Genomic DNA, 25,793 nt, shown 5'->3' on the forward strand with positions numbered 1-25,793 from the left:
CCTTCTTCAAATATATCATTTTATCTTGTCATTCCAAACCTTCTTTGGCACATTCATGGACTGACAATTGAGAAGCAGCCTTTGAGGGTCATTTAGTTTGTGTACAACAATACCATTAACAGACCACAAATGCATGACAAACATTAATTACTCTATTAGTAAAATAGCTCAATGATTGTTCTTTGTTACTTCAACTAGGTGATAGAGGTACGACCAAAGAGTATTGGTTACACAAGGCCAGCACGTAGAAATCACAGATGCCTCTGAAAAATCTGATAATGATATTCAGCTCTTATTTTGGCATGCTTACTAAATCTGTTCAATTTTCCAGCTAAACAAGAATAATCAGATGGAGAGATGGCAAAAAGGAAACCAAAACTTATGAACAGAAAATTGTCACCAAGACCACAAATGAGTCAAGAAGTCATAGTGCCAAATTAATATTTTGAAAAAGTGCACTGAATAATAATTTGCGATGCAGTAATCATCTGTAAAGGTGGAACATAACAAATTCAGGAATGTATTGAAGGATACATATCGGTAAGAATAGTAGACCACCCCTCCCCCAACCATGCACCCCCACATCATCCCACCCCCCCCCCCCCCCCTCCACCCTGACAAGCCCACAACCATTCATCCTGCCAAAACTTCATGCAAGCTTCTGATTTTGCTTCGGAGAATGTGGAGGATTTAGTTAAATTATGACCGCACTCAATTTTTGCAAGGCCACATGCACACAGTAATTTTGAAAGGGCTGTTTTGTACATGACCTACCTTAGGGTTTTGTATTCATATATGGCAGTGCAGCTTTGAGGCAATATTTCATGCCATTCTATGCTTGTTCATCTAGGTTGACTTCCAATTAACCAGAGCTTAATTTTAAAATGATCTTGTTCGTCCCAGTCTCTGCAAACCTCTTGATCCCTACAACCCTCTGATGAATTGTGCACTTCCAATTCTGCTCTTTACACCTCAGCAATGTTAATCCATCCAGTATTGGAGACTACATCTTTAGCTGTCAACAGCATAAAATAAGTAATTCATTTTCTAAGCCTCTCTCACTCACTATTCAATTTTCCAAGAATTAATGTAAAACTTTTTCACTTGGCCAAGCTTTTGATTATCTACCCTCTATTTCCCTATGTGCCTCATTGACAAATTTGTTCAGCAGTGTTCCTATTAAGTACTTCAGAACTTTTTTAAATGTTAGAAATGCAATTTAAGTGCCAGTTGCTTTTGGTGTAATGCAGAGAAATACAAGATAAAAGATTTTTCAAAGAAGGAAACACACAATAAATGGTAAGATTCATAATCAAATGAAGAAACAGAGAGCTCCAAGGGCATAGATAATGACAATCTTTACAAGGGGTACTGGACAAGAAGACCATGGTGAAATTAAGTCGGTTTATGAATAAAGCACCGTGGCAATAGACATTAAAACAAAATGATGTTGAATTTATACTACTCAATTATCTCTGCAAATGGAATTTATTGCGGAAAAGTGTGAGGTGATTCACTTTGGAAGGAGCAGCAGGAATGCAGAGTACTGGGCTAATGGTAAGATTCTTGGTAGTGTACACATGCAGAGAGATCACAGTGTCCATGCACATAGATTGCTGAAAGTTGTCACCCAGGTTGATAGGGTTGTTAAGAAGGCATGTGGTGTGTTAGCTTTTATTGGGAAACGGATTGAGTTTCAGAGACACAAGGTCATGCTGCAGCTGTACAAAACTCTGATGCAGCCGCACTTGGGAGTATTGCACACAGTTCTAGTCACTGCACTATAGGAAAGATGTGGAAGCTTTGGAAAGGATTCAGGGGAGATTTATTAGGATGTTGCCTGGTATGGAGGGAAGGTTTTATGAGGAAAGCCTGAGGGACTTGAAGCTGTTTTGTGAGAGAGAAGAAATTTGAGTCGTGATTTAATTGAGACATATAAGATAACCAGAGGATTAGACAGAGTGAACAGTGAGAGTCTTTTCCCTTGGATGGTGATGGCTAGCAAGAGGGGACATAGCTTTAAATTGAGGGGTTATAGACATAGGACATTGTCAGAGGTAGGGGCATGGAATGCACTGCCTGCAGCAGGAGTAGACTCTCCAACTTTAAGGGCACTTAAATGGTCATTGGATAAACATATGGATGAAAATGGAATATTGTAGGATAGATGGGCTACAGATTGGTTCCACAGATCGGCGCAACATTGAGGGCCAAAGGGCCTGTACTGCGCTGTAATGTTCTAAGTTCTCTGTTCTATATTCCCTGCATGTCCAAGCAATTCATTATAGGAAGGATGCTGGAGCCATGCTCTTCCCGGTGCAGAGAAGGTTAACAAGGACTTAAGTCTGAGTATCCAAATTTCTGACAGATTTTGAGAGAATTACTGAAAGGTTCTTTCCGCTGGTCAGTAAAATTGCTAACTCTGCATTATCACCAGATGAATGAAGTTAGAAGTTAGAAAGAAATGTGTTTGCAAAGAGTTGTTAAAAGTTGGAATACTTTACACAAGTGCCTTTTTGGCAAATGTTAATCATATGCATCTAATTCCCTTTAAAATACTTCAAAAAGAATATAGAATGATGCAGGAAAAGAGGATTGAAATAAGTTTAGAGCAGATGGCTTCTGAGGAAGAGTTGAACTGAATAGCTTCCTTATGTCAGATTATTTCTGTTCAAAACAATTCAGCATATTTTGCACATGATTGTAATTTATTATTCCTGTTTGAAAAGAAATAGAAATGTTGAAATCCTACTGAGTACTGAGTATGCCAGAGAGTTGATCCCAAGCTTATGGCTCATAAAGTAACATCTAATTAGTTGTTAATTACCACACATCTTGCCCAGATATATCCACACTACACACACGTTTAGTAACACAATGATAACGTCCAAACATGGAACCCAGGTTTTCCAATAAAACATCATCATTATGGAAACTGTAGTTGGGTGGGAAAGGCATCTGCTAAAATCACAAACACTGGCCTCATTCCAATTTCTTTGGACACTTCACTTAAATTTTGGTGAGACAAACCAGGGCAGGACTTATAAAGTTAATGGTAGGGCCCTGGGAAACATTGTTGAACAAAGAGACGTAAGGGTGCAGATGCACAGTTCCTTGAAAGTGGCGTCACAGGTCAACAGAATGGTGAAGAACACTTGGCACGCTTGCCTTCGTTGGTGCGAACCAAGCAGTGGCGAAGGGAATAGGTGAACTCCCCCCACCCCTCTAAGCATAATAAAGACAGGGTCCCCTTGTCCTCATTTTCCACCCCACTAGTCTACGCATCTAACATATCATCCTTAAATATTTCCGCCAACTCCAACTAAACCCCATCATCAAGAAAATCTTTCCCTCCCCATCCCTCTCTGCTTTCCCCAAGGACCATTCCCTCCGACGGTCCTTGGTTCATGCTACACCTCCTCCCGAATCCCCAGCTATCTTCCCCACAACTGTAAAAGATGCAAAACATGCCGGCACACCACCTCCCTCACCTCCATCCAGGGGACCAAGTAGTCTTCCCAGGTGAAAGAGACGTTCATCTGCCTCTCCTCCAACCTAGTTTACTGTATCTGGTGCTCTCAATGTGGTCTTCTCTACATCAGGGAGACCAAACGTAAACTCAGGGCACGTTTCACCAAGCATCTCAGCCAGGCCCGCATGGGCCGACCTGACCTCCCAGTCACAGCTCATTTTAATTCCCCATCCTACTCCCTTTCTGACATGACCATCCTCAGCCTCCTCCATTGCCATAGAGAATCAGACTGCAAGTTGGAGGGACAACACCTTATCTTCCAAGTGGGCAGCCGACAGCACAGAGAACTTAACAGTGAGTTGTCCAATTTCAAATAACCTTCCCAGCCATTCCCTGACTCCCTTCCCAGCCCCACCTCCTCGCTTCTAGCCCTCTGACCAATCCTTCCTTCCAACTATCACCCGGATTCATTCCTCCCTCCAACTAACCAGGTCATATGCACCACCTGCATTCATCTATCACTACCTTACCACTCCACCCCCTTCCCGACCCTCCCCCCCCCCCCCCCACTTTATTTGCAGCTCCTCCTATTCCACCTTTATTCCTGAAGAAGAGTTATATCCAAAATGTTGACTTCTCCACCTCCTCATGCTGCCTGGCTTGCTGTGTTCTTCCAGCGTCTTGTTTATCTATTTTAATATATGGCATCAAATCAATGACTTTTAAGCTACAGTTCTTCCATTTCTACCACTGCCACTTGTCTATATAACAAAACCTTCATAATGGTAAAAACTAAGTACAATAAAACAAAGAACCGCTGTACATAGAAGTTGTTGGAGAAACTCAGCAGGTCTGGCAGCATCTACAGAGAGTGAAACAGAGTTAATATTTCATGTCCAATGAACCTTCCTCAGAAAGGCTCTGAAAAATGAACTCTGCTTTCTCTCCAAGCATACTGCCAGACCTGCTAATTTTCGCCAGTAACTTTTCTTTGTGTTTAAGATCTATGTGTATGTTTCACAACAGCTCTGAACTTCTTTTCCTCAAAGCTTTCTTTGCCATCTCTTGTTCATGGAAGTATGATCATATGACAAATGGGTCACATGACACTTGATACCATTTGGCAAATGCTGGGTCCCCTCCAATTGAGCACCTTAATGCTGGCAGCTGTTGGGCAGGAAGGTTAGAGTCTATATTGGGCAGAAAGGATGTTAGACATGATGTAACCTTACAAGAACGTAAGATATGGAAATAGGGGGAAACCTCATGACCCCTCAGGCTATTTCTATCATTGGACACGATCATGGCTATACTCCTGCCTCTGCTTCCCTGGCCCTCCTCAAATTCCTTGGTGTTCTGAGAGATCGAAAGTCAATCTTAAATATACTCAACAATTATGCATCCCAAACCATAGGAGGTCGAGAATTTCAAAGAATCAAAACGAGTTGAATGAAGGCATTTATCTTGATCTCAGTGCAAAATGATCAACCTTTTATCCTTATGTTATAGATCACCCAGCCAAGGAAAACAGCCTCTCAGATTCCTACCATGTCAAGCCCATTCAGAATGTTGTAGGTTTCCCGATCTTCAATTAGATATTGGTTTTGATCATAGAGTTTTATCCCTCACTGATTAAACCAAGTTCCCTTCCATATCTCTTAAGCACTGTATAATACCACAAACAACAAGGTATATTGGAGGTTGCAGACATCCACAGTACCCACTTCAATGAACTGCTTTATGTTGTGAACAGAACAGGTACACATGTGCAGAAACATTTAAGGTGACTATGGAATGGAGAACAGCTGTACTAAATTGGGAGCAAACAAATGTGGTCGTCACCAAACAAGATTGGCAATGTTTTTCCCCCAGCCCTGGTTCAAAGAGATTCCCATTCAAATCAGGGAAGGGCTGGAAAACCCCATCCATAATTCTGTCAGGTATGTAGTGGTAAGCTTTACATTTGAGTTATCCTGACAGCATAAGAATTGCACAGACACCATTAGTTATACATGCTATCTCCTACTGAGATACTGTATAAGTAATGTTATGAAGATGTGGGTGTCCTGTACTTTTAAGACAGTTAAAAGCTAGCAGTGACATCACCAAGTTTCTCAATAAGACACAATGTAACATATGCTCTGGCTATTGGAGTAGCTGGTTGCCTGGAAATGACAAAACAGATTCGAATTAGGCCAATCAGTTTAAATTACACCCCAAAAAATACCAATTTCCAACCAAATTTGAATTGAGTACATTGACAATCTTAAAAGCTAATGACAGAATCCGATGCTTTGGGGTTTAAGACTGGGGTAAATTGAATAGTTGGGCGGAGAACTGCCAAGCCAATGACATTTGCACACTGCCCAGAAAATAGCTCTCTTAAAATGTACCTTAATCAATCAATCAGTAACCTGTGAAACAGACTTCCCAAGAAGAAGAAAAAGAATTCGGAGAAAACTGAAAATGGCCTAGTTTTGAGATAAGAAGTGTTGTTTCATAAATCTTAATTGGGAGTTTTATCAGACTAGTATGAGAGAAGGCAAGGTAAAATATAGGTTAAAAGAAGGACTTGTAAATAATTGTTAGTTAATTATTCTCTGTTACACTTTAAGAAGTAGAGTTATTAATTTTTACTTTAACTCATTCTTAGGTTTTCAAATTTTCACAGATTACTGCACAGGATTAATCTTTTCTGTGTTGCTGATTTTAAATTAAGTAGGAGAGTTTAACCCATGTCATAACAATAATGGTAACTGTGCAATTCTTCCCTTTTGTCTCTTTCCTTATGACATCTTCAATTAAGTAGCTGCCCAAAGTTTAAATATTATCAGGTATAATAGCTTTATATGTTAACTGTGAAATAAAATCACAAACTTAAGCTTCTAAATTTGTATTTTGGGGAAAATTAAATAGGATAATATATTAAGGTTCTAATCGGAGGACTCACAAGTACAGATGGTCTGACTCAGTACAAGCCCAAGATTAATGCCTGGCTAATGTCAATGGGTAATGGAGCATAAAGGGAAAAGATTGTCTCATTGAAATTGGTATCTGTGGATTTGGGCAATGACCAAAATGGAGAATGGTAGTGAGAACTAAACAAGATTTTGTCAAGGGGGTTACAAGAGGACTAAGATAACACTTTACAAGATAATATAGGAAAACACATGTTGATTGTCTCTCCATCACCACCAACCGCCCACCCCATCTTCTTTAAATGGTCCACACCAACAGATATGACTGGAGAAGGACCTTGTACACCCTACGGTCTGTATCAATGTTGGAAGCAGACTAGACAGAGTGTAAACAAATTCCTGTAGATAGGATAAGTGGAAGACCCCGGATAGAACGTTTTTTTGTATTGCATGAGAACAAAATGTAAGCAATGTAGGCACGTGTGACTGTGGGGGAAATAAAGGCTGATGATTTTCCGTGTGTATCGGAGATAGATCAAACAAAGATTGAACAATGTGGGACAGAGCAATGTAGAGCCAGACGGAATATCAGGCAGAATTCTGTTTGGAGAAAGTGAGGACTGCAGATGCTGGGGATCAGAGCTTAAAAATGTGTTGCTGGAAAAGCGCAGCAGGTCAGGCAGCATCAAAAGAGAAGGAGAATCAACATTTCTGGCATAAGCCCTTCTTCAGGAACGAGGAGGGTGTGCCAAGCAGGCTAAGATAAAAAGTAGGGAGGAAGCACTTGGAGGAGGGGCATTGAGAATGCGATAGGTGGAAGGCGGTCAAGGTGAAGGTGATATGCCGGAGAGGGGGTGGGGCCGGAGAGGTCAGGAAGAAGATTGCAGGTCAAGAAGGCGGTGCTGAGTTTGAGGGTTGGGACTGAGAAAAGGTCGGGGGAGGGGAAATGGGGAAGCTGGAGAAATCTGTATTCATCCCTTGTGGTTGGAGGGTTCCTAGGCGGAAGATGAGTCGCTCTTCCTCCAGGCGTCGTGTTGCCATGGTCTGGCGATGGAGGAGGCCAAGGACCTGCATGTCCTTGGTGGAGTGGGAGGGGAAGTTGAAGTGTTCAGCCACGGGGTGGTTGGGTTGGTTGGTGCGGGTGTCCCAGAGGTGTTCTCTGAAATGTTCCGCAAGTAGGCGGCCTGTCTCCCCAATGTGTAGGAGGCCCCATCGGGTGCAGCGGATGCAGTAAATGATGTGTATGGCGGTGCAGGTGAATTTCTGATGGATTTTGAAGGATCCCTTGGGGCCTTGGAGGGAAGTGAGGGGGGAGATGTGGGCGCAAGTTTTGCATTTTTTGCGGTTGCAGGGGAAGGTGCCGGGAGTGGAGGTTGGGCTGGTGGGGGGTGTGGATCTGACAAGGGAGTCGCGGAGGGAGTGGTCTTTCCAGAACGCTGATAGGGGTGTGGAGGGAAATATATCCTTGGTAGTGGGCCCGTTTGGAGGTGGCAGAAGTGTCAAAGGATGATCCGATGTATCTGGAGGTTGGTGGGGTGGTAGGTGAGGACCAGTGGGTTTCTGTCCTGGTGGCGGTTGGAGGGGTGAAGTACAAGGGCGGAGGAGCGGGAAGTGGAGGAGATGCGGTGGAGAGCATCGTCAACCGCGACTGAGGGGAAATTGCGGTCTTTGAAGAAGGAGGCCATCTGGGTTGTTCGGTATTGGAATTAGTCCTCCTGGGAGCAGATGCGGCAAAGGCGAAGGAATTGGGAATATGGGATGGCGTTTTTACAGGGGGCAGGGTGGGAAGAGGTGTAATCTAGGTAGCTGTGGGGGTCAGTCGGTTTATAGTATACATCCGTGTTGAGTCTGTCGTCCGAGATAGAGATGGAGAGGTCTAGGAAGGGGAGGGAGGAGTCTGAGACGGTCCAAGTAAATTTGAGGTGGGGGTGGAAGGTGTTAGTAAAGTTTACCCTCCTCATGGGAGCACGAGGTAGCACCGATACAGTCATCAATGTAGTGGAGGAAAAGGTGGGGGGTGATGCCAGTGTAGCTGCGGAAGATAGACCGTTCCACATATCCAACGAAGAGGCAGGCATAGCTAGGGCCCATGCGGGTGCCCATGGCTACTCCTTTGGTTTGGAAGGAGAAGTTGTTAAGAGTGAAGACGAGTTCAGTCAGTCGAAGGAGAGTGTCAGTGGAATGGTACTGGTTGGTTCGGAGGGGAAGGAAGAAGCAGGTGGCTTTGAGGCCTTCGTGATGGGGGATGGAGGTGTATAGGGACTGGATATCCATGGTGAAGATAAGGCATTGGGGGCCGGGGAAGTGAAAATCATGGAGGAGATGGAGGGCGTAGGTGGTGTTCCGAACGTAGGTGGGGAGTTCTTGGACTAAGGGGGACAGGACCGTGTCAAGGTATGCAGAAATGAGTTCGGTGGGGCAGGAGCAGGCTGAGACAATGGGTCGGCCGGGGCAGTCAGGTTTGTGGATTTTGGGCAGGAATTCTGTTTGGCCTGTCTAAGACAGACTTTATCTCTGATGTTATTTGAATGAACATGTACTCTGTACAGGAGATTTGCAACAATATTATCCATTTCATTTTAATTTGTACTTTTGTACCTCTGTTGTCATCATTTTTGTGCCCTGAGCAAGAATTATAATTTGCTAGGTAATAGAAGTGAAAGAATGAGTGTGACAGGTAACGTTGACACCATTCCTTGTACTATATGATTTACGGCACCAGGGTATAACCTGGGACTTCTCAATAGCATTAAAAGGTTAAAACAAAACAAATTTCTCAAGAATGTTCTTGACTTACGTTAAAAAAAACAATTTGCCATGATCTGAGGACCACAGGGATGCTCTCTCAAGAGAAAGAGAGAGAGATGATTGGTGGTGCTTTAACTCGAGGATCACCACACTTCAGGCAAGGGGCAAGGCTGAATGGGATTGTCCTTCACGGTATCTTCAGCCAGAGCACAAAATTAACCCTTGCTGTTGGCACCATCCTGCATTGCAAACAACCATCCAGACAACTGAGCTATCTGATCTCTGTGGATGCATCAGAACGCAAGTTCTGTTTAGGTGACCCATGAACTCCAGATTCTTACAGAAAAATTGACATTTTTCCATGAGCATAGATAAAATCTGGAAATGTGGTAGCCAAGTTTAAACCGAACTAGACTCTGCAATTTGCAAATTGCCAAGCTAGAACAGACATTATTCATGTATCCAGGCTTTAGACAAACAACTTCCTGTTGAAACCAGACAGGCCTGGAACTGCCTGGCCAGGTGCTAACTGCCGCATTGTTTCAGAACAGACTGTTATTTACACCTTTGTGAGAATAATGTGACACAGATTTGGTGGCACCCAGCTCAGGGAGAGGCCAGAGGAACAGCGTGACAAGGACAGCCTTTTCCAGTTGAAGATTCAAAACCATGTTCTGTGACAGGAGAAATCGACGTAATATTGATTCTCCTGCTCCTTGGATGCTGCCTGACCTACTGTGCTTTTCCAGCACCACACTCTCGACCATGTTCTGTGACATCCAAATATAGGAAGTAGCCAACTCACTGGATCTTCATGCCCCACCTAGATTTGGTCACAGAATCTTTGAGAAGGGCACAAAGAGGAGCATAAAAGGTCCCCAGCTCACATTTCTTTAAATGCATCTCCAGACAGCACCTTCGACTGGCAGCTGAGCTGCACAGAATCTCAGCTCCTTGAAGCTCACGATGAGCATCATCAGACTGACCAGAACCAGAGAGGTGTCCTCAGTGTGACAATACAAAGGCCAGAAACAGCTTTGGACAAGACGGCAAGCCCAAGTTGATGACTACGGATCCTGAAACTTCAACCCATCCTCAAAGACCGAGGAACAGCCTGCCTCAACCTTGCTGAATGGGTATTACTAATCCTTTTGGACAATCTGTTCAACTACAGCAGAAGGGAGTGTAGATAGGGTATTGTAAATGCTTAGAAGGACATGTCAGAAGTAGATAACGAGGGCAGATTTGTGACTGTTTAGTTGGAGATTTAAGACTGATTACCGAAGAGTAATATGAAGAGATTAATAGAGAGTTCAATTAATGTAGAAAGTAGTATCTAATAAATAAAGAAATACCTACCTGTCACTTTACAACCAACTGAAAGATAACTTCCACAGATTTTCATTGCACAATTGCCCTTATATACTCATTTTGTTCTTCCTTCACTATACAAGGTCTTACTCCAGTAATTAAAATTGCTTGGTACTCTGGCATCACCCACTTTCTTTTCTCCATACGAGTAGCCTCATTATTCTATTGCTCCCAGCTTGAAGAATAGGGCAGACTAAACTTTCTTGCTAATGTAATCAAATGTCAAACCCTACATCATAAAAATAAGCAGTTCAAAAGATTAGGCAATATGGTGGTGAATGGCACACCATAGTCATTTGATTCAGTTTGCTAAATTAAAATTCACTTTTCTCTAACAACTATATCATTTTAAAAATGAGCTTGGCTAATCTTGGCCCAATTTTGAGTGGACTAGGGATGGAAATTGCAAATAATAAACTGGCAATCTCATTTAAAGAAATCAGTTGCGTTGGGAATGAGAAGATCATCAGTTTTATAAGGAGTTGCCACTCTAACGTGAGACTGAACTCCATACTGCAGCACAGAAATATGGCAGGCAGTTCAGCCGCTTAATGCCAGTAATTATGCACCACTCCACCTGCAACCCAACTTACTTCATCCAGGCATAAAAGAAGTTCTCTGCGAGGGGGCATGTCAAAGATCACAAAGCGTGACTTGGGATCACCAGTAATGTCCAAGCTTCATGGACATAGCCGCTAACCTCATGCCACTCAGTTGCCAGCTAATGACCATCTCCCCTTAACATTCAATGCTATTACCTTGTTTAATCCCTCAACATCCTGAGGATCAATATTGACCTAAAACTGAACTGGACTAGCACGTAAAGTCTGTAGCTACAAGAGCTGATCAGTGGCTAGGCATTCAACAGAAAGAGTAACTTCCCTCCTGACTTCCTGTTTACCATCTACAAGGCATATGTCAGGGTTGCGATGGAAAACATCCCACCTTCCTGGATGAGTGCAGAGTGAACAACAATAAGGAGACTTGATAGCATCCAAGAAAAGTGGTCCATGTGATTGGCACAAACATTCCCTCCTTTTCAACATCAATACTCAGTCAAAAAAGCGTGTACCATCTCCGACATGATACCCCCAGGTTCTTTAGACTATTCCTTCCAAACTGTGACCATTAACATCTAGAATGAGAAATGCAGCAGGTACATGGAGATGCCACCACCTACAAATTCACCTTCAAGTGATTTGCCATCCTGACTTGCAAATATACCAATGTTCTTTCAGTGTCACTGGATCAAGATCCTGTAACTTCTTCCCTAACGACATTGTGGTTGCACCTGCATCAAAGGGACTGTAGATGTTCAAGGCAGCAGCTCAGCACCAGCTTGTCAAGTGCAGGGATGGATTGACCCAGCCAGCAAAGCCCATATGCCATGAATAAATAAAAATTATAGCTAAACCTTTGACTCCCTTACCACCTTTCTTTCTCAAATTTCTACTTGGATTCCTCTGAATGCACTTTGGTATTAATGCCAACGTCTTCGTGATGTAAAATCTAATTCAAATTTAAGTTCCACATTCCAACTACTCTTGGCTAATGACATATTCCCTGACTTCCTAATGGAGGAGGGAGATATGAACATCTGTCATCTCTGATCATGTTAGATGGTATGGGGATCACTGGGTTGAAAAAAAAATGAACCATTTTGTTATGAATAGTGCAAACATTATCAAAATGCCTCTTCTCTCAAGAAAAGTCAACGTCAAAGTGAAGCTACATATATTTTTGAATCTTGCCATGCAATTAGTCTACAAAAAATACATATAAAATGAAGTTATCTCACCGAGAAGTTGTTAACTATTTAGTGATATGGTCCCTTCAGAGAATGTTTTGTTCTTCAATAATGTGAGGTCTAATGCTGGTAGATACAGTAAATAATTGATTAACTTGTTTGATTAAATTTAAAAGACTCCTGCTTTAATGAACACTGATTTTGCTGACAGGTATTTTTAGACACAGCTCCAGCAGGAAATGAAATTCATTGACTTTAATTAACTTTGATTATTTCTAATTAACTACAATTAAAACAAAGATCTTTAAAAAGTGCTAAGCACAGTAGAAACATATCAATCAACATAACACTTCAAATTATTGTTTCCAAGTGGCAGGTTGCCCTTGTAGTATTGTTTGCAATCACTGGTGTGAACTGATAATTAGTCTTGACATCCAGATGATTCAACTTCATTTCCATGAGAATCAACTTTAGTGACCACATTAAAATGCTACAATTCATCATTAAATTAAAACTATTTTAATAGGTTTTGCCCAAAAGTCAAAACATTACCGCCATTCACAGTAGCTAATGAGGTGAGAAATGAACGGTTAATTGTTGCGTTTTCCTTTTGTCTCAAACATAACCATTGTGCACTGAGGCTTCAACTTCATCTTCATTGAAATTTTGAAGCACCGGTATTTTCGCAAAAATCTGCAGCATTTCTGTATTGTGATCTGGACACACTGATGACCATAGTGCCATTTGTGACCATGGGTCAAAATGGCAACACCTAACCATCCATCAACAATGAAAAGGTTAATAGACCGCAGCAACAAGGTTCATGATATAGTAGCACAGAATCTGCCGGAGACAAACATCTTACTGTGAGCAACACGAGTTCAAATAGTTTTCCGCATCCATTAGCTCCTATTATTTGTGCCATAGATTGAAGCAGATGCAACTTGATAAACTCCTAACAAGATCAACTTTTGTGTATAACAAGCCCACCGGTCCAATTCCTCAAACAATGAAATGTAAAGCTAGAGAAAGAAACAGAAACAATTAAATCGTAGAAGTTGATTTAGATACAGAAAGAGAAACAGTGAAGGAAAGGAAGACTGGATTAAGAAAGAGCAAACAGTAAATGGAAAGAAGAGGTTAAACTAAATTGTAAAGTTTATAACAAAATACCACAAGGAACAATTTACTATCTACAGGAAATGTGAGTCCACAGTTTCAATTGTTCCCTTTGGGATTTCCAAGGTTGAATGGCACCGTCAGGCTATTAAGAGGAATCACACACCATGAAATAGCAACTCTGGTTTTCTGCAGTGAATTTATTCTGTATTGTCAGGACAAGTCCAACAATTCTGAGGAAGTCACGGGCAGGTTCATGATAAAGTCCTATTTTGTCAGTTTAATAGTAGTGAGTTCAGCAATTTATGCCGATATGCAACTCATTTCATAAGCCAGACTATATAGACTGAGGTAAAGATTTTTCAGCATTAAAACAAAACAGCAGCAAACTTACCCAACCCATCTCACAGCCATTTCTCAGCCATCAAGATGTTAATTGGCTCAATGCAGGCCTTGTCCACCCAGCTGATGAGGAAGCCCCCCCCCTGTGCCACCAGGAAAGGTGGATGCTGCCTGCTCAGCAAAGGTGGTGTTCGGTGACAGAGCTCATACTATAAGGTAAATCTACATTCTCACTAGGGCCAGGCTGGTGGACCGCAGTGAGAAGGGCAGCAATGGATGGACAATGCAGGGCTGGCAAGACCTTGCACAAGTCACTGATGGGCAAAGGTTGTTAAAACAGGTGCCCTTTCCCTGATTCCCACACTTCACTCCCAATTCCACTCCCCGCTCACATCCCCACTGCCTCCAGCAGCCACCCATCCAAGCAGCGAAACTTGCTGGGCTGCTCAAATGAAGAGGGTGTCTCCTGCTGTGTTTACAGTCCGAGCAGAGGTAGGAAGAGGAAGCCTTAAGCAGTCACTAACTTCATTTAACAGCTCCACCTGGCCCACCAATGGGCAGGACTCCTGAGATAGCCACTTGCAATATTAAAATAAAACCATGACAGAGAAGGGCAATTTGGCACCAAGTACAGTGCCCATGAAATGGCAACCAATAATGGTACGCCAACCTTCCACTTGCATAAGAACCTTTCAGGGGTCGCAAATCCAGCTTTACATCTCTTCCTCACCACAACACTTTAAACAAATAGGTAATAGTGGGTGCCATGAACTTATCATTATGTTTCCAATCAATTCTGGGCCAGAGACTTCAGTTCTGCTAAGTCATAACTTCAATCCAACATGCCATGTGTCAACTCTGCGTATTGAACTTATGTTTTCGTCAACTTAATCAAATAAAATTACATTCAAGCATAACATAAGCTAGGGCGGTAGTTCATGTGATCAAATGCCTGAGTCTCAGCCAGAACTTGATGTCCCAGGGTTGTCTGTCTTAATGATTGCTTGCCACCTTTAGACTGCTCCATGTTCGATGGATGAGAAGCAACAGCAGCTATGCTGCAAGATTGCCTCCGGTCAGCCAATAATCATACTAAAAGAAGAAATCCTTTGCTGAGAGAGTGATATAAAGTATTTGAACAGATGGTACAAATGGTAAGAAAGCAAACAAGTGTAACAATGTTCATGAGAAAGATGAGAAACAAAATGGTACTACAGCAGCTCGAGCATGACAGTGGTAAGAAAGACAACCACAGCAAGGCAACAAAATATTGCTGTGGTTCCAAGAACAAATGTAGTCACTGTGTTCCATTACTAAAGTTTCCCGATTGGAACCGTAATGCAATGTCCACTTAATGCTGTGTGGTGCTGCTTTGCTGGTACTTAAAGTGCAGCAAGAAGAATAAAGGTTTTATAAAAATAAATTACAGATATAGAATCCTGTCTGATTTGACAGGTCTGAATCTACATTATCCTCAGACACAGGTTAGATGTCTTTTTGATTATGAAAAGCAGAAAGACAAATGACAATTACAGTCTTCTCAACAATGAGCAAACTAAACACAGGGGGTGAAAGGAATGGTTATTTAATCACTGAAACATAAATGTTGCTCCTGTATTGATAAGAGAAAACAGGGGACTGGAATTAAAATGGAAATTGTATATTTTAAAACAGCATCTCATGCTAATGTGCACTGGCAAATGTTCCTGTTCTTGGTACATTCTGCTCACAGAATGAAAATGAATTCCTGTGGTGATTATACTATGACATAGACTTTATGGGCACAGGCTTTCTGGCACATGTTTCAGGGAATACTTCACTATTTTACCACACAGCTCACACTGTGCTATATCCTCAGATGCTAAGTTTGATAGCCTTTCGTCAAAGCAAGAGAAACGTAGAGATTTTACAAGAATAATACAAATACAGAGAAAATGGACGAGGGAGGTGGGAGAACAACAAAGTGAAGGCCTGCAATTGCCTGGAAAGCAGGATAGTTTAAGTTATAAAAGAGATGATGGTATGTAATAACCGAGCAAGCCAGACTGGAAAAAAACATCATTTATTGCTGAAAATCAAAATAGAGCCACTACTCATTCTATAAATGGCTAGTCTCAGCCCAGGACAGAGACTTCTGCAAATTCATTTCCAGGTCTACTTTATCTTCTCTTCTAATTACCACATACACAACAGAACAACTTTCTCACCACCAAAATCACCGTGACTTTTTTTGTTTTCCTTTTCAAACACTAATCACCATCAGTGAAACACCTTATGATGATATGTGCTTTTAAGAGGGATTTGTTCTGTCCTGTTTTGTTTGAAGTGGGGAGTTGTCAATCTGGTGTTGGAGGTATCCGCTGCATAGAAAGCAGAGTAAAGACCTTTGGGATTTAAAAAAAATTAGACAAAAGAAGCATGAGTGAGTACAGTCAAGCTAACACAGACTCAGGGTGTTAGCTTTGCTCTCAATTGTTGACGTTGGGGTGTTTGGAATTGAAGCTGCTAGATACACCTCTCTATCTGCTGCTGTAAAAGCTTGAGTTCTCTCTCTCTGCTGCTCAATTCATTCAGGTTGGTGTTACTCATCTTGGACTGACTGAGATAGCAAGTGAGGGAAATCTGTTTTATTGAGTTTACCTTTGCCAAGACTGTGGTTATGGGATGCTGCTGTATTGGAACAGCTGAGGAGCAGTTGCTGAAATATATGTTATTCTGTTAAGTAGTTCAACAGAGTTATGGTTATGCCAATTTTCTTTTTGCTTGTATTTTAACTGTGGTGTAGAATTAACAGTGTTTTGCTGAAAGCTTAGGAGCTTGACAAATCAAATCACAACTGGAATGCTGCTCCTTCCACTTGCTTTCAAATTTGTGGGTGGCACGGTGGCACAGTGGTTAGCACTGCTGCTTCACAGCGCCAGAGACCAGGGTTCATTTCCCGCCTCAGGCGACTGACTGTGTGGAGTTTGCACGTTCTCCCCGTGTCTGCGTGGGTTTCCTCTGGGTGCTCCGGTTTCCTCCCACAGTCCAAAGATGTGCAGGTCAGGTGAATTGGCCATGCTAAATTGCCCGTAGTGTTAGGTAAGGGGTAAATGTAGGGGTATGGGTGGGTTGCGCTTCGGCGGGGCGGTGTGGACTTGTTGGGCCGAAGGGCCTGTTTCCACACTGTAAGTAATCTAATCTAAAATTGGAAGATAAAAGTTAGGGTCTAGGCTATGTGCTTGATATGTTTTGAGTAGGGTTGCCTTTGTCCATAATAACCCACATAGCCGATTAAATATTTACAAGAAAAGCCCCATGGGCTGTGCAAACCATTAAAAGTGAGGGAGAGATGGGAAAAGAAGGAAGGGACTAAATCAAAATAGAGTTGGAGATGAGATAAAGCCTGCTTTATTTATTTTCAAATCAGCCTCTTCAAACATGTTATTACACTCCATGTCCCAGAGGCAGTGACCCTAACACAGTGCCACAGCACCCTACCCTGGGTCTGCTTTACCTTTTTAACGCACAGAAGTGTTAGCAAACACAACTGAGCAACTTTCCCACCACCAAATAACCTTGACTATTTTTTTCTAAAAGCTATTCACCACCATTGGGTCGTCTTTTTAAAAATTTAACCTATTTTACTTATCAACCTGTTCAGTGATGTTATTACACACTTCTGGAGCAGTTAGGACTTGAACTTGGCCCTCCCAGTCCAGGGGGAGGGAAACTACCACTGTACCACTAGAGGGGCCCAGGTCAGTTGTATTTTTGAATTTTTTTTCTCTCCTTCCAGCGCAGGTAAATACCCATGTGACTAATTGATCTTTTAATTTTTTTTGAAAATCACCCATGGTTATATTTTGTATACTTTTATTTTTTTAAATTGCTTTTATAGTGAGAGAATATGAAGACATCATTGTGAGTAGAGTTTTTTTTATTTTTAAAATTATATTTTGTTTTTATTCCACTACCAGGAAAACATCTGTCTGGCTGATTGAATATTCCCAAGCAAAACCTGTAAAGGGCAATTCTAACATCAAAACGTGAAAGGGTTTGGAAGGGTCACAGGGAACAGACGGATGAGACCAAATCAAAATTAAAAGAAATACCTAAATCAGAACAGAAGAAATGTTAACAACTGTTGTCTTAAGAAGTGGACAGAGGAGTCAGAATCTGAAATTTTGACCTCCGTGTTGAACACAAAAAAATGTTAGGTGGCCAATCAAAAGATGAGACACTGCTCTTCAAATTGTTGCTGACCGTCATGAGAATGACAGAGGAGACCAGAGTCAGGAAAGTCCAAGTGGGAACGGGGCAGTGAATGAAAATAACAGGCTAACAGATGCTCAGGGTCATGCTTGCAGACTGAACTTGCAAAGTCACTATTCAATCTATATTTAATTCCCCAATATAAAGGAGATGCATTGTGACCAATGAATACACCATATGACATTGAAAGGAGGATAAGAAAGTTTCTCCATTTATTCTAATTTTTCTGTTTTCATTATGTTTTCCGAAGATGCCAGTTTGAACACGAATGCTTGCATTATTCCATTCCATTTCCTCAACTGAGAATCACCATCATGCTGGTTAACAGCAACTGTGGCCATTCCATTCTCTGCACTTCTTTTTTTCTCCTGTCCTTCCCTCTCAGAGCAACCATTGAATTTACTCCGTAACCCATCAGCCTCCAAACTCAGTAACAAACCAACTGATCTGCTCCTTCAGTGCCTATACTCTGAAAGGACCATTCCCAATACAATATTTATCTCATCCTCAACACATTTTCATGTCAGAGCAGGAGTTGCAATATTGTTATTTTACATCTTCTCTTCCTATTGTTAAGACCTCCAAATATTCCCCCCTTAGTATACTGCATTTGTTTTTTGCTCTCAATTTGGTCTCCTCTATATGTTGGAGACCAAATGCAGACTGGGTAATCACTTTGCTGATTACTTCCACTCACTCCACAAGCATGACCATAACATTCTGGGTTGCTCATCAGTTTAACTCTCCATACCATTCCCACTCTATGCCTCAGCCTTCTACACTATTCCAAACTAATCTTAAAGATCAGAATCTCATCTTTCAATTGTGCACTTCACAACTTTGTGTCCTCAACACTGTATTCAACATTTTCAGGTTATGACATCTATCTATTAGTTTGTATGACAGAAATTAATGATGACTCAGTTCGGTTAAGCTGTTTGCACCTTTTCAAAATCCATCCCTTGTTTCATTAATAAAGACAGAAAATGAGGGATATATTCAGAGAAAAAACTGACATTTCCTCAACCCTAACCTCCATAGATAGTGCATGTCCTCCTGAGTATGTTCAGCGGTTTCTATTTTTGCTTCAGATTTCAAGTACCTGAAATATTTTACTTTTGTGTCTTGACTTCTCACATTACTTTTCATTGTGATTCACATTTAATCTTTTCTGCATTCCATTCAATTGTAACCTCCTTTCCCTCTGGATCCACTTAAAACCGGAAAAATCCTTTTTAGTTCTGATGGTCATCAACTTGAAACAATAATTCTGTCTTCCTGTCCACAGATGTTGTCTAATCCATTGGGTACTTCCACCAGTTTGTGTTAGATTATGCATTATGCCTTATTTTGAAATGGCATGTTATTTTCTACATTCAGTAACATACGCACACACGCAGAGTTATCGGCAAAAACAGCAAGAGTGTTTACCCAGAACTGTGAACAGCAATAAGGAGAATCTGAGGGATGGTAATCAATAAAATGACTCTTGGTGCACTGGGACCGAAAGCCATTGTTGCTTGATAGTGATGTGACACAAGTGGCACCCTACTGTTCTGAGTGCTCCAGTTTACTTTCATGTAAATGCATGATAATTGCGTCAATAGAATCTTTTACCCTGAAAATGTTAAGCTCCTATTTGTCACTTTTATTATTCTGGGGGAGTTGGGAAATGGTATTCATGAATACATTAAGCCTACATCTGGAGACTGTTAAAAAATATCTGCCAATGCTGTCAGATTGATGACTTGCAAGTTGTCTCTCCAATTGAGACCCAACAGGTATCGCAATGAAAGGATCCAGTGGTCATGGTATCTGTCAGATTCTTGACTTTGAATATTTCACATGTAAAAGCCGGTAATATTTTTGAAATTTTTGACAAAGTATTTGCTTCCTTGGGCAGTTCCATTCATCACCCTGGGAGACAGGAGTTTGTTGCAGCGAGGAGCTGAATGGAAGTTTGTGCAAAGCCAGGAAGCATAAAACCATACTCAGTATGCAGAATATGTGTAGCACCTTTCCCTATCAACCTGAGTGGAGCCCCTAGGGATACAGATATAATGACAGAAAAGCTCAGGGAAGGTGGAAGGAGACAGAGGCCCACAAGATAGGTTGATGTGAGGGAAGATAATACAAGGCATTTCAACACATGTAATACTCACCAACAAAACATTCTTTTTTAAATGTAAAGGCTTGGTTTGGGATGAGGATGGGGAAACAAAACTGCAGGGCCTGGATTAACATACGGCATAGGGATGTAAAAAAAACCTTCAGAGAGTAGTAATACAAGTTCCGAGAACAGCTATGTAGTTTCATCATTTAATTGATTTTTATATCAACATCTTCTCTCTTGGTCACTCTGTTGTTAAAAGATTTCTCATTTCTTGTCAATTTGCTGCATATGTGTGTGTGTGAATGCAAGTTTCTGTGCCTGGGTGTGTGTTTTTCCTGTGTATCTGTGTGTCTACACGGTGGTTTGCAATTTCCCCAGAGTACACAGCCATGGCAATCTCCATTGATTTCCAAGACAGGTTTTCTGCATAAGGCAGCCTGGTTCCTCATTAACGTACCAAAGTTACAGTTCTGTTAGTGCTCGTATAAGATCAGGGAAAGGAGAAGTAAGCTTCACAGGCCAGTCAGCCTCACCCTCAACCACCTCCACTACCCACCAATTGCTGACATTTGACCCCATTCCCACAATCTCTCAATCATTGTCTTCAAGTGGGCACCGAATGCTTGAGCCTCTTGAAGCATCAAATGCAGGAGACGTTAACTCCTCGGACTGAGATGATGGAAGTTGTCTTGACAGGTGGGAGGCAAGTGTTGTGAGTTCCATGCTGCACCTGAGATTGCAACCACTGGAACCATATGGGGACCAAGTGTGAGAAAATTGATAAATTCATGATGGGATGTGCGGGAGGAGCCGGGGATGGACAAGTCCCAAGATAAGCCAAGGGGAGAACTTCTTTAAAGCTCAGCTCACCGCTAGGCCTCTTTTCATCAGAGTGCTGACTGCAGGTTAGTGACCAAGTGGGTTAATGCTTGGTCAAGCTCATGGCTAACTGAAGGCGAATGTATCAATGACATTATAATTAGAACGCAGTTCTGTTACTGAAATTAGACTTCCACTCCTCTAGGGTCAGAGACCTCTTGTCTGAACTCACGCAACTTAAAATGGTAGGGAATGGAAAGCATCAGAAATACAACATGAATCCCTATCACCTTGACCCAGCTCTTGCAGCAGAACTGCACAAGCTGAATTAAAATCGGCTCAAGTATGCATCCAACTACAATCTGACTGTTCACAGTAACTTTTCATAACCCAAATATTAGACAGATAGTTCCTCTAATAAATACCTTTGCAGTTTAAATTCGGCTAAAAATGCATGTCTTGGATATCAACTATTGGACCACTGTCTGCTAACCTCTTCCACTGAAGGGAATTAGTTTGTTGTGAATTTTTCATAAATAGCAGAAACTGCTCCCGTTTAAAAGGAAAATAAAACTCATGGTTAATACTTACAATATACAAGTCCATCTTCTCGCGGTCTAGTGAACGGGTGACAATGATTTCTCCAGATTGGTCATTGATATTGAAAACACCCTTTGGTTCCTCCTCCACACCCTTACCATGAAGTTGAAATTTTATGCCATCTTGCCTGTCAGTTATAACCTGGAAAATAATAATATCACACAAGGCCGGAAAATTAATAAATTTTGCATTAGAAATCGAAAAGCAACAAACCATTGATGCTCCCAGCATATAACACAATATGTAGTCTGACCTAATTTAAGATTTCACAATTCTACGTATTCATTTTTTTCCATTGCAGACTTATTTGAAGTTTCTTTCTACCTTTCTACCATTTGAAAGCAGGAGAGTTTCCAGCAGGGAATCCTCAAAGGACCTAAGAAAGCCCACGAGGTTTCTTGTGGACTGACAAAATGAGGTCTCCAGAATAGGAGATCATTCCCAACATAGAACAGAGCATCTCCAAAGCTCAACAGCACCACAACAGGAGGTCACCATTGCTGCTCTCAGTTTCTGCTCCAGGTTTGGTCCCTCAGTCACTCACACATTTGTGCAGATGCAGAGACAGACCTGACCCTCCCAAGCTGACTGCCAGCTTTTACTGGCTAGCCAACTCTCTGTCGCCTCTGTGGAGTTGAACTAATTGTAGCCCAGGTAGGATGCGGCTCTTAAATGACTGTTTAAAAACTCACGGAGTGGGGTGTCAAGCCGGCTCAATGGTTAGCACTGCTTCCTCACAGCGCCAGTGACCCAGGTTCAATTCAAGTCTTGTGCAGTTTACATATTCTCCTGGCATCAAAGTGGGTTTCCATCGGATGCTCAGGCCTCCTCCCACAGTTTAAGGATGTAGTTACTTGGATTGGCTATGCTAAATTGCCTGTAGTGTCCAGGGATGTGCAGGCTAAGCGGATTAGCCATGGGAAATATGGTATTACAGGGATAGGACTGGTCTAGGCTTGGGTCGGGATGCTCTTCAAAGGGTCAAGATTAGAGTGGTGCTGGAAAAGTACAGCAGGTCAGGCAGTATCCGAGGAGCATGAAAATCGACGTTTCGGGCAAAAGCCCTTCATCAGGAATGGAGGCAGGGAGCCTCCTGGGTGGAGGGATAAAATGCTCTTCAAAGGGTTGATGCAGATTCAATGGGCCAATGCCCTCTTTCTGCACTGTAGGTATTCTATGTTTTATTCTGTTAAAGAAGAACTTAACTTCCAGGAGATGGAAGAAGGAATGTGGGCCTTCCTACTTAAAAACTAACCCAGTGCCAACCAATCACTTTTCCACTTGTTTTCCAGGAGAGATGGATTCTGTCCACTGTATCAAAGATTGGACTTCAACATTCCTGAGGCTAGGGAGGCCTGTATTGGGGGCAGGTCTGCTAAAGGGAACAAAATTTGTTGTAGAACTCAAATCCTCTCAACCCTTTTTGTGGGCTGAATGCCAGATCATGACTCGTTACATAATAGCATAAAAGATACAAAGTCAGTAACTGAAGTACTATCTGTGTTTATGTCAGTAACAGTGGCTTTTGGCTTTGAACACTGCTGGGGCTTTGAAAATGGGTAAGTTCAGGTATTCAAAAGCCAGTTTTTAAACTGATCAACCTCAAAGCAAAATGACTATGCTGGGCAATGGACAGCAGCAAAAATATTTTAAAGCATTACTGGAGAAGGTTTCAGAACTCTGTACGACACTGATATTGCAACCGAAGTGTCACAACAAATTCCATCCATTCCCTGTGATATTTATAGTAAGTTAACGTCAGGAGATCTGATAAAACCATCAAAATGGTGACACAGGTATGAGTAATGTTAATGTGTTTTACTACTTTTTTTCACTCCAGCTTAAATGTGGAAATGTGAAATGTAGCATTTCTATCACAAAAGCAGAATATCAATAGATTAGTCAGACCCTTAATTGTTCCATGTGATGACAAATCAGTGCTGAAGGCAGAAGGCAATCTAAATTGTTTTCTTTCCTATAATAGTATTCCAATTGCCTGCACACAGTAATTAAAATCCATTGACCTTACTTTTGTTTATTGTGACAGAATAATTATTGTAAGTGTACTCAGTGAACAATTTTTGTCAGGCTAAATTGTGCTCCTTCTCACATCCAGAATTTCAAGGATTTATTAAGATTATAATTGTATTAATTTAGAAGGATTTTAAAATACAGTGAAGTGCTGTATTGGCCACTTATTTTAATACTAAACTTCCACCAAGTGTTTGACAGAATATCTCTATTCAGCATTGATTCTGAAGAGATTAATCTTACAAAATGTGTTGTTCAATAGCTCATTTATTATGCAATATGCATGATCGTTTCAACTTGCATTCATTCTGCATTGCTAAAAATTGTACTTGGCATCTTTCTCAGATCTAGAAATGCAACACTACTGACACTAATGAGAATCCCTTTGCAAACCTAATGCCTTTGGTCATTTTTGGATTGTAATGAAGAACTGCATTGTACAAAACATCCAGACTATTTTCCACAAAGATGTTTTCTAGGCATAAAATTGAGATGAAGGCTTTCCTTCAAACATACATGAATATTGCAAAACTGTTCAAAGCATTTTGCTGAGAAAAGATTGTAAGTATGCGTGCTTTTGAATAATAAGATACTCTTCCAGAAGCATATGCTCGCAGAGACCTCAAATCCAAAATGTGTAATCATTTAGCTTGGCCAAACTAATAATCAGCTAATAGGTACTGAATTCCACAAGAATATTCAAACACTGGTGCCAAGTTCCAAATGCCGTTAAAGGAAACTGAACATATCATTTTTGCTGTTTACTAAATGGACAGCCAGAAATCATGTATTTTTTGGTGTAATTGTTATGACCTCTCATTTAGATTTTTCAGTGCAAATACAAACAAAAGTCCAATAGGTGGACAGACAGACAGTTCTCCTATTTATAAAGAATATGGATGTACAGTAATGCCCTGTCTTCTTACACAATTATCAATAAACCTTTTAACCAGAAATTTAAGATGAAAGTTTGTCAACATGATTCCTGGTTAAACTTGCATTGAAGAGGATTTTAGAAATCCAAATAAATGTAAGATTTTGTTTCACGATTCAAAGCTTGCTTTTGTCACTGGGTTATTTAGAAAGCTGCAGTTGCACAACAAATGCTCATTGATGCAATTTAGACAAGTTACTATGGTTATGAATGGAAGCAAAATTTCAGCCAGTAATTTAATTAAAACAACGTAGCGATTCCAAAAATACATGATGCATCCTCTCCTGAGCAAGTTGACTTGGAGCTCTTAGCCTTTACTTCACGTAATTCATTCACGTAAAAAAGGCATTACCTTATCCTATTTACAATATTATCAGAAATATTGCAATGCATTCTGAGGGATCTTGTGGGAGAGTCTAAGACCAGAGGGTATAATCCCAGCGTTGCCCATTTATGGCAGAGATGAGGAAGAAATTTCTCTCAAAATCTGTGGAATTGTTTACCGCAGGGAGCTGTTGAGGCTGGGTCATTAAGTATATTCAAGGCTGCGGTAGGTTTTTAATCAGTAAGGGAATCACGGTTTATGGACAAATAGGAAACTGGAGTTGAGAATGATCAAATTTATCATGATCTGATGGAATAACTGAGCAGACTCAATAGAGTGAATGATCTAATTCTGCTTTGTCTTCCGAATAATACAGGAGAATTTCAAACAGCACTACTTGATTATCTATACTGCATGCTAACTGCAGTGCCTATTCCCTTACTCCAGATGAATATTAATGAATCAGCAATTAGATTGTGTTAGTTGAGCAACAAACATGCAATAATGCAGACTGATTCCAAATAATTTACAAACGATGGATGCCAAATGGAGAATGGAAAAAGAAGCAAGGACTCACTGGATTGTCTCTAGACGGAGATGAATAAAGGCTGGCACATTTTGGGTTGAATTTTGTGGGGCCAACAGGGGTCACGTTCACAGGTTGGAGAACTGGTGGGGAACTCCTGATAGCCCCATGCAGGAGACCTGGCACAATCCAATGTGCCGGACTGGCCACCATCAGACTCCCCACCGCTGAGAGGCCCAGGGGCAGGAATCCTTCCAACTATGAGATTCCAGACAATCAGAGGCACTGCAACCCTTCTGAACAAGGGGGAATGAGGGCAGGGTGGGGCTCACAGACATAGGGAGGTGGGTGGCTTTCAGTGACCCACCTCATTCCTGATGACAGGGTTCCCCCACATTGGGCACTGAGTGCCTGAATGACTGACCCATCTGCAGATCTTGGATACTCGACAAACATTGCTGGGCAGTTCTCTCA

General features: G+C 41.4%; 1 protein-coding gene across 1 annotated transcript in view; it reads right to left on the minus strand.

Annotated features, from left to right (window-relative positions):
• The window catches only part of cdh13 (cadherin 13, H-cadherin (heart)), a 1,093,338-nt gene that overhangs the window by 600,152 nt on the left and 467,393 nt on the right, over positions 1-25,793 (minus strand). Inside the window, exon 5 of the mRNA XM_072595947.1 lies at positions 21,495-21,644. Within this exon, the coding sequence (XP_072452048.1) occupies positions 21,495-21,644 (150 nt within the window). The remainder of the gene's footprint in view (positions 1-21,494; positions 21,645-25,793) is intronic.

This window comes from Chiloscyllium punctatum, chromosome 26, assembly GCF_047496795.1.
Source record: "Chiloscyllium punctatum isolate Juve2018m chromosome 26, sChiPun1.3, whole genome shotgun sequence".
In the NCBI taxonomy this organism is placed as follows: Eukaryota; Metazoa; Chordata; class Chondrichthyes; order Orectolobiformes; family Hemiscylliidae; genus Chiloscyllium; species Chiloscyllium punctatum.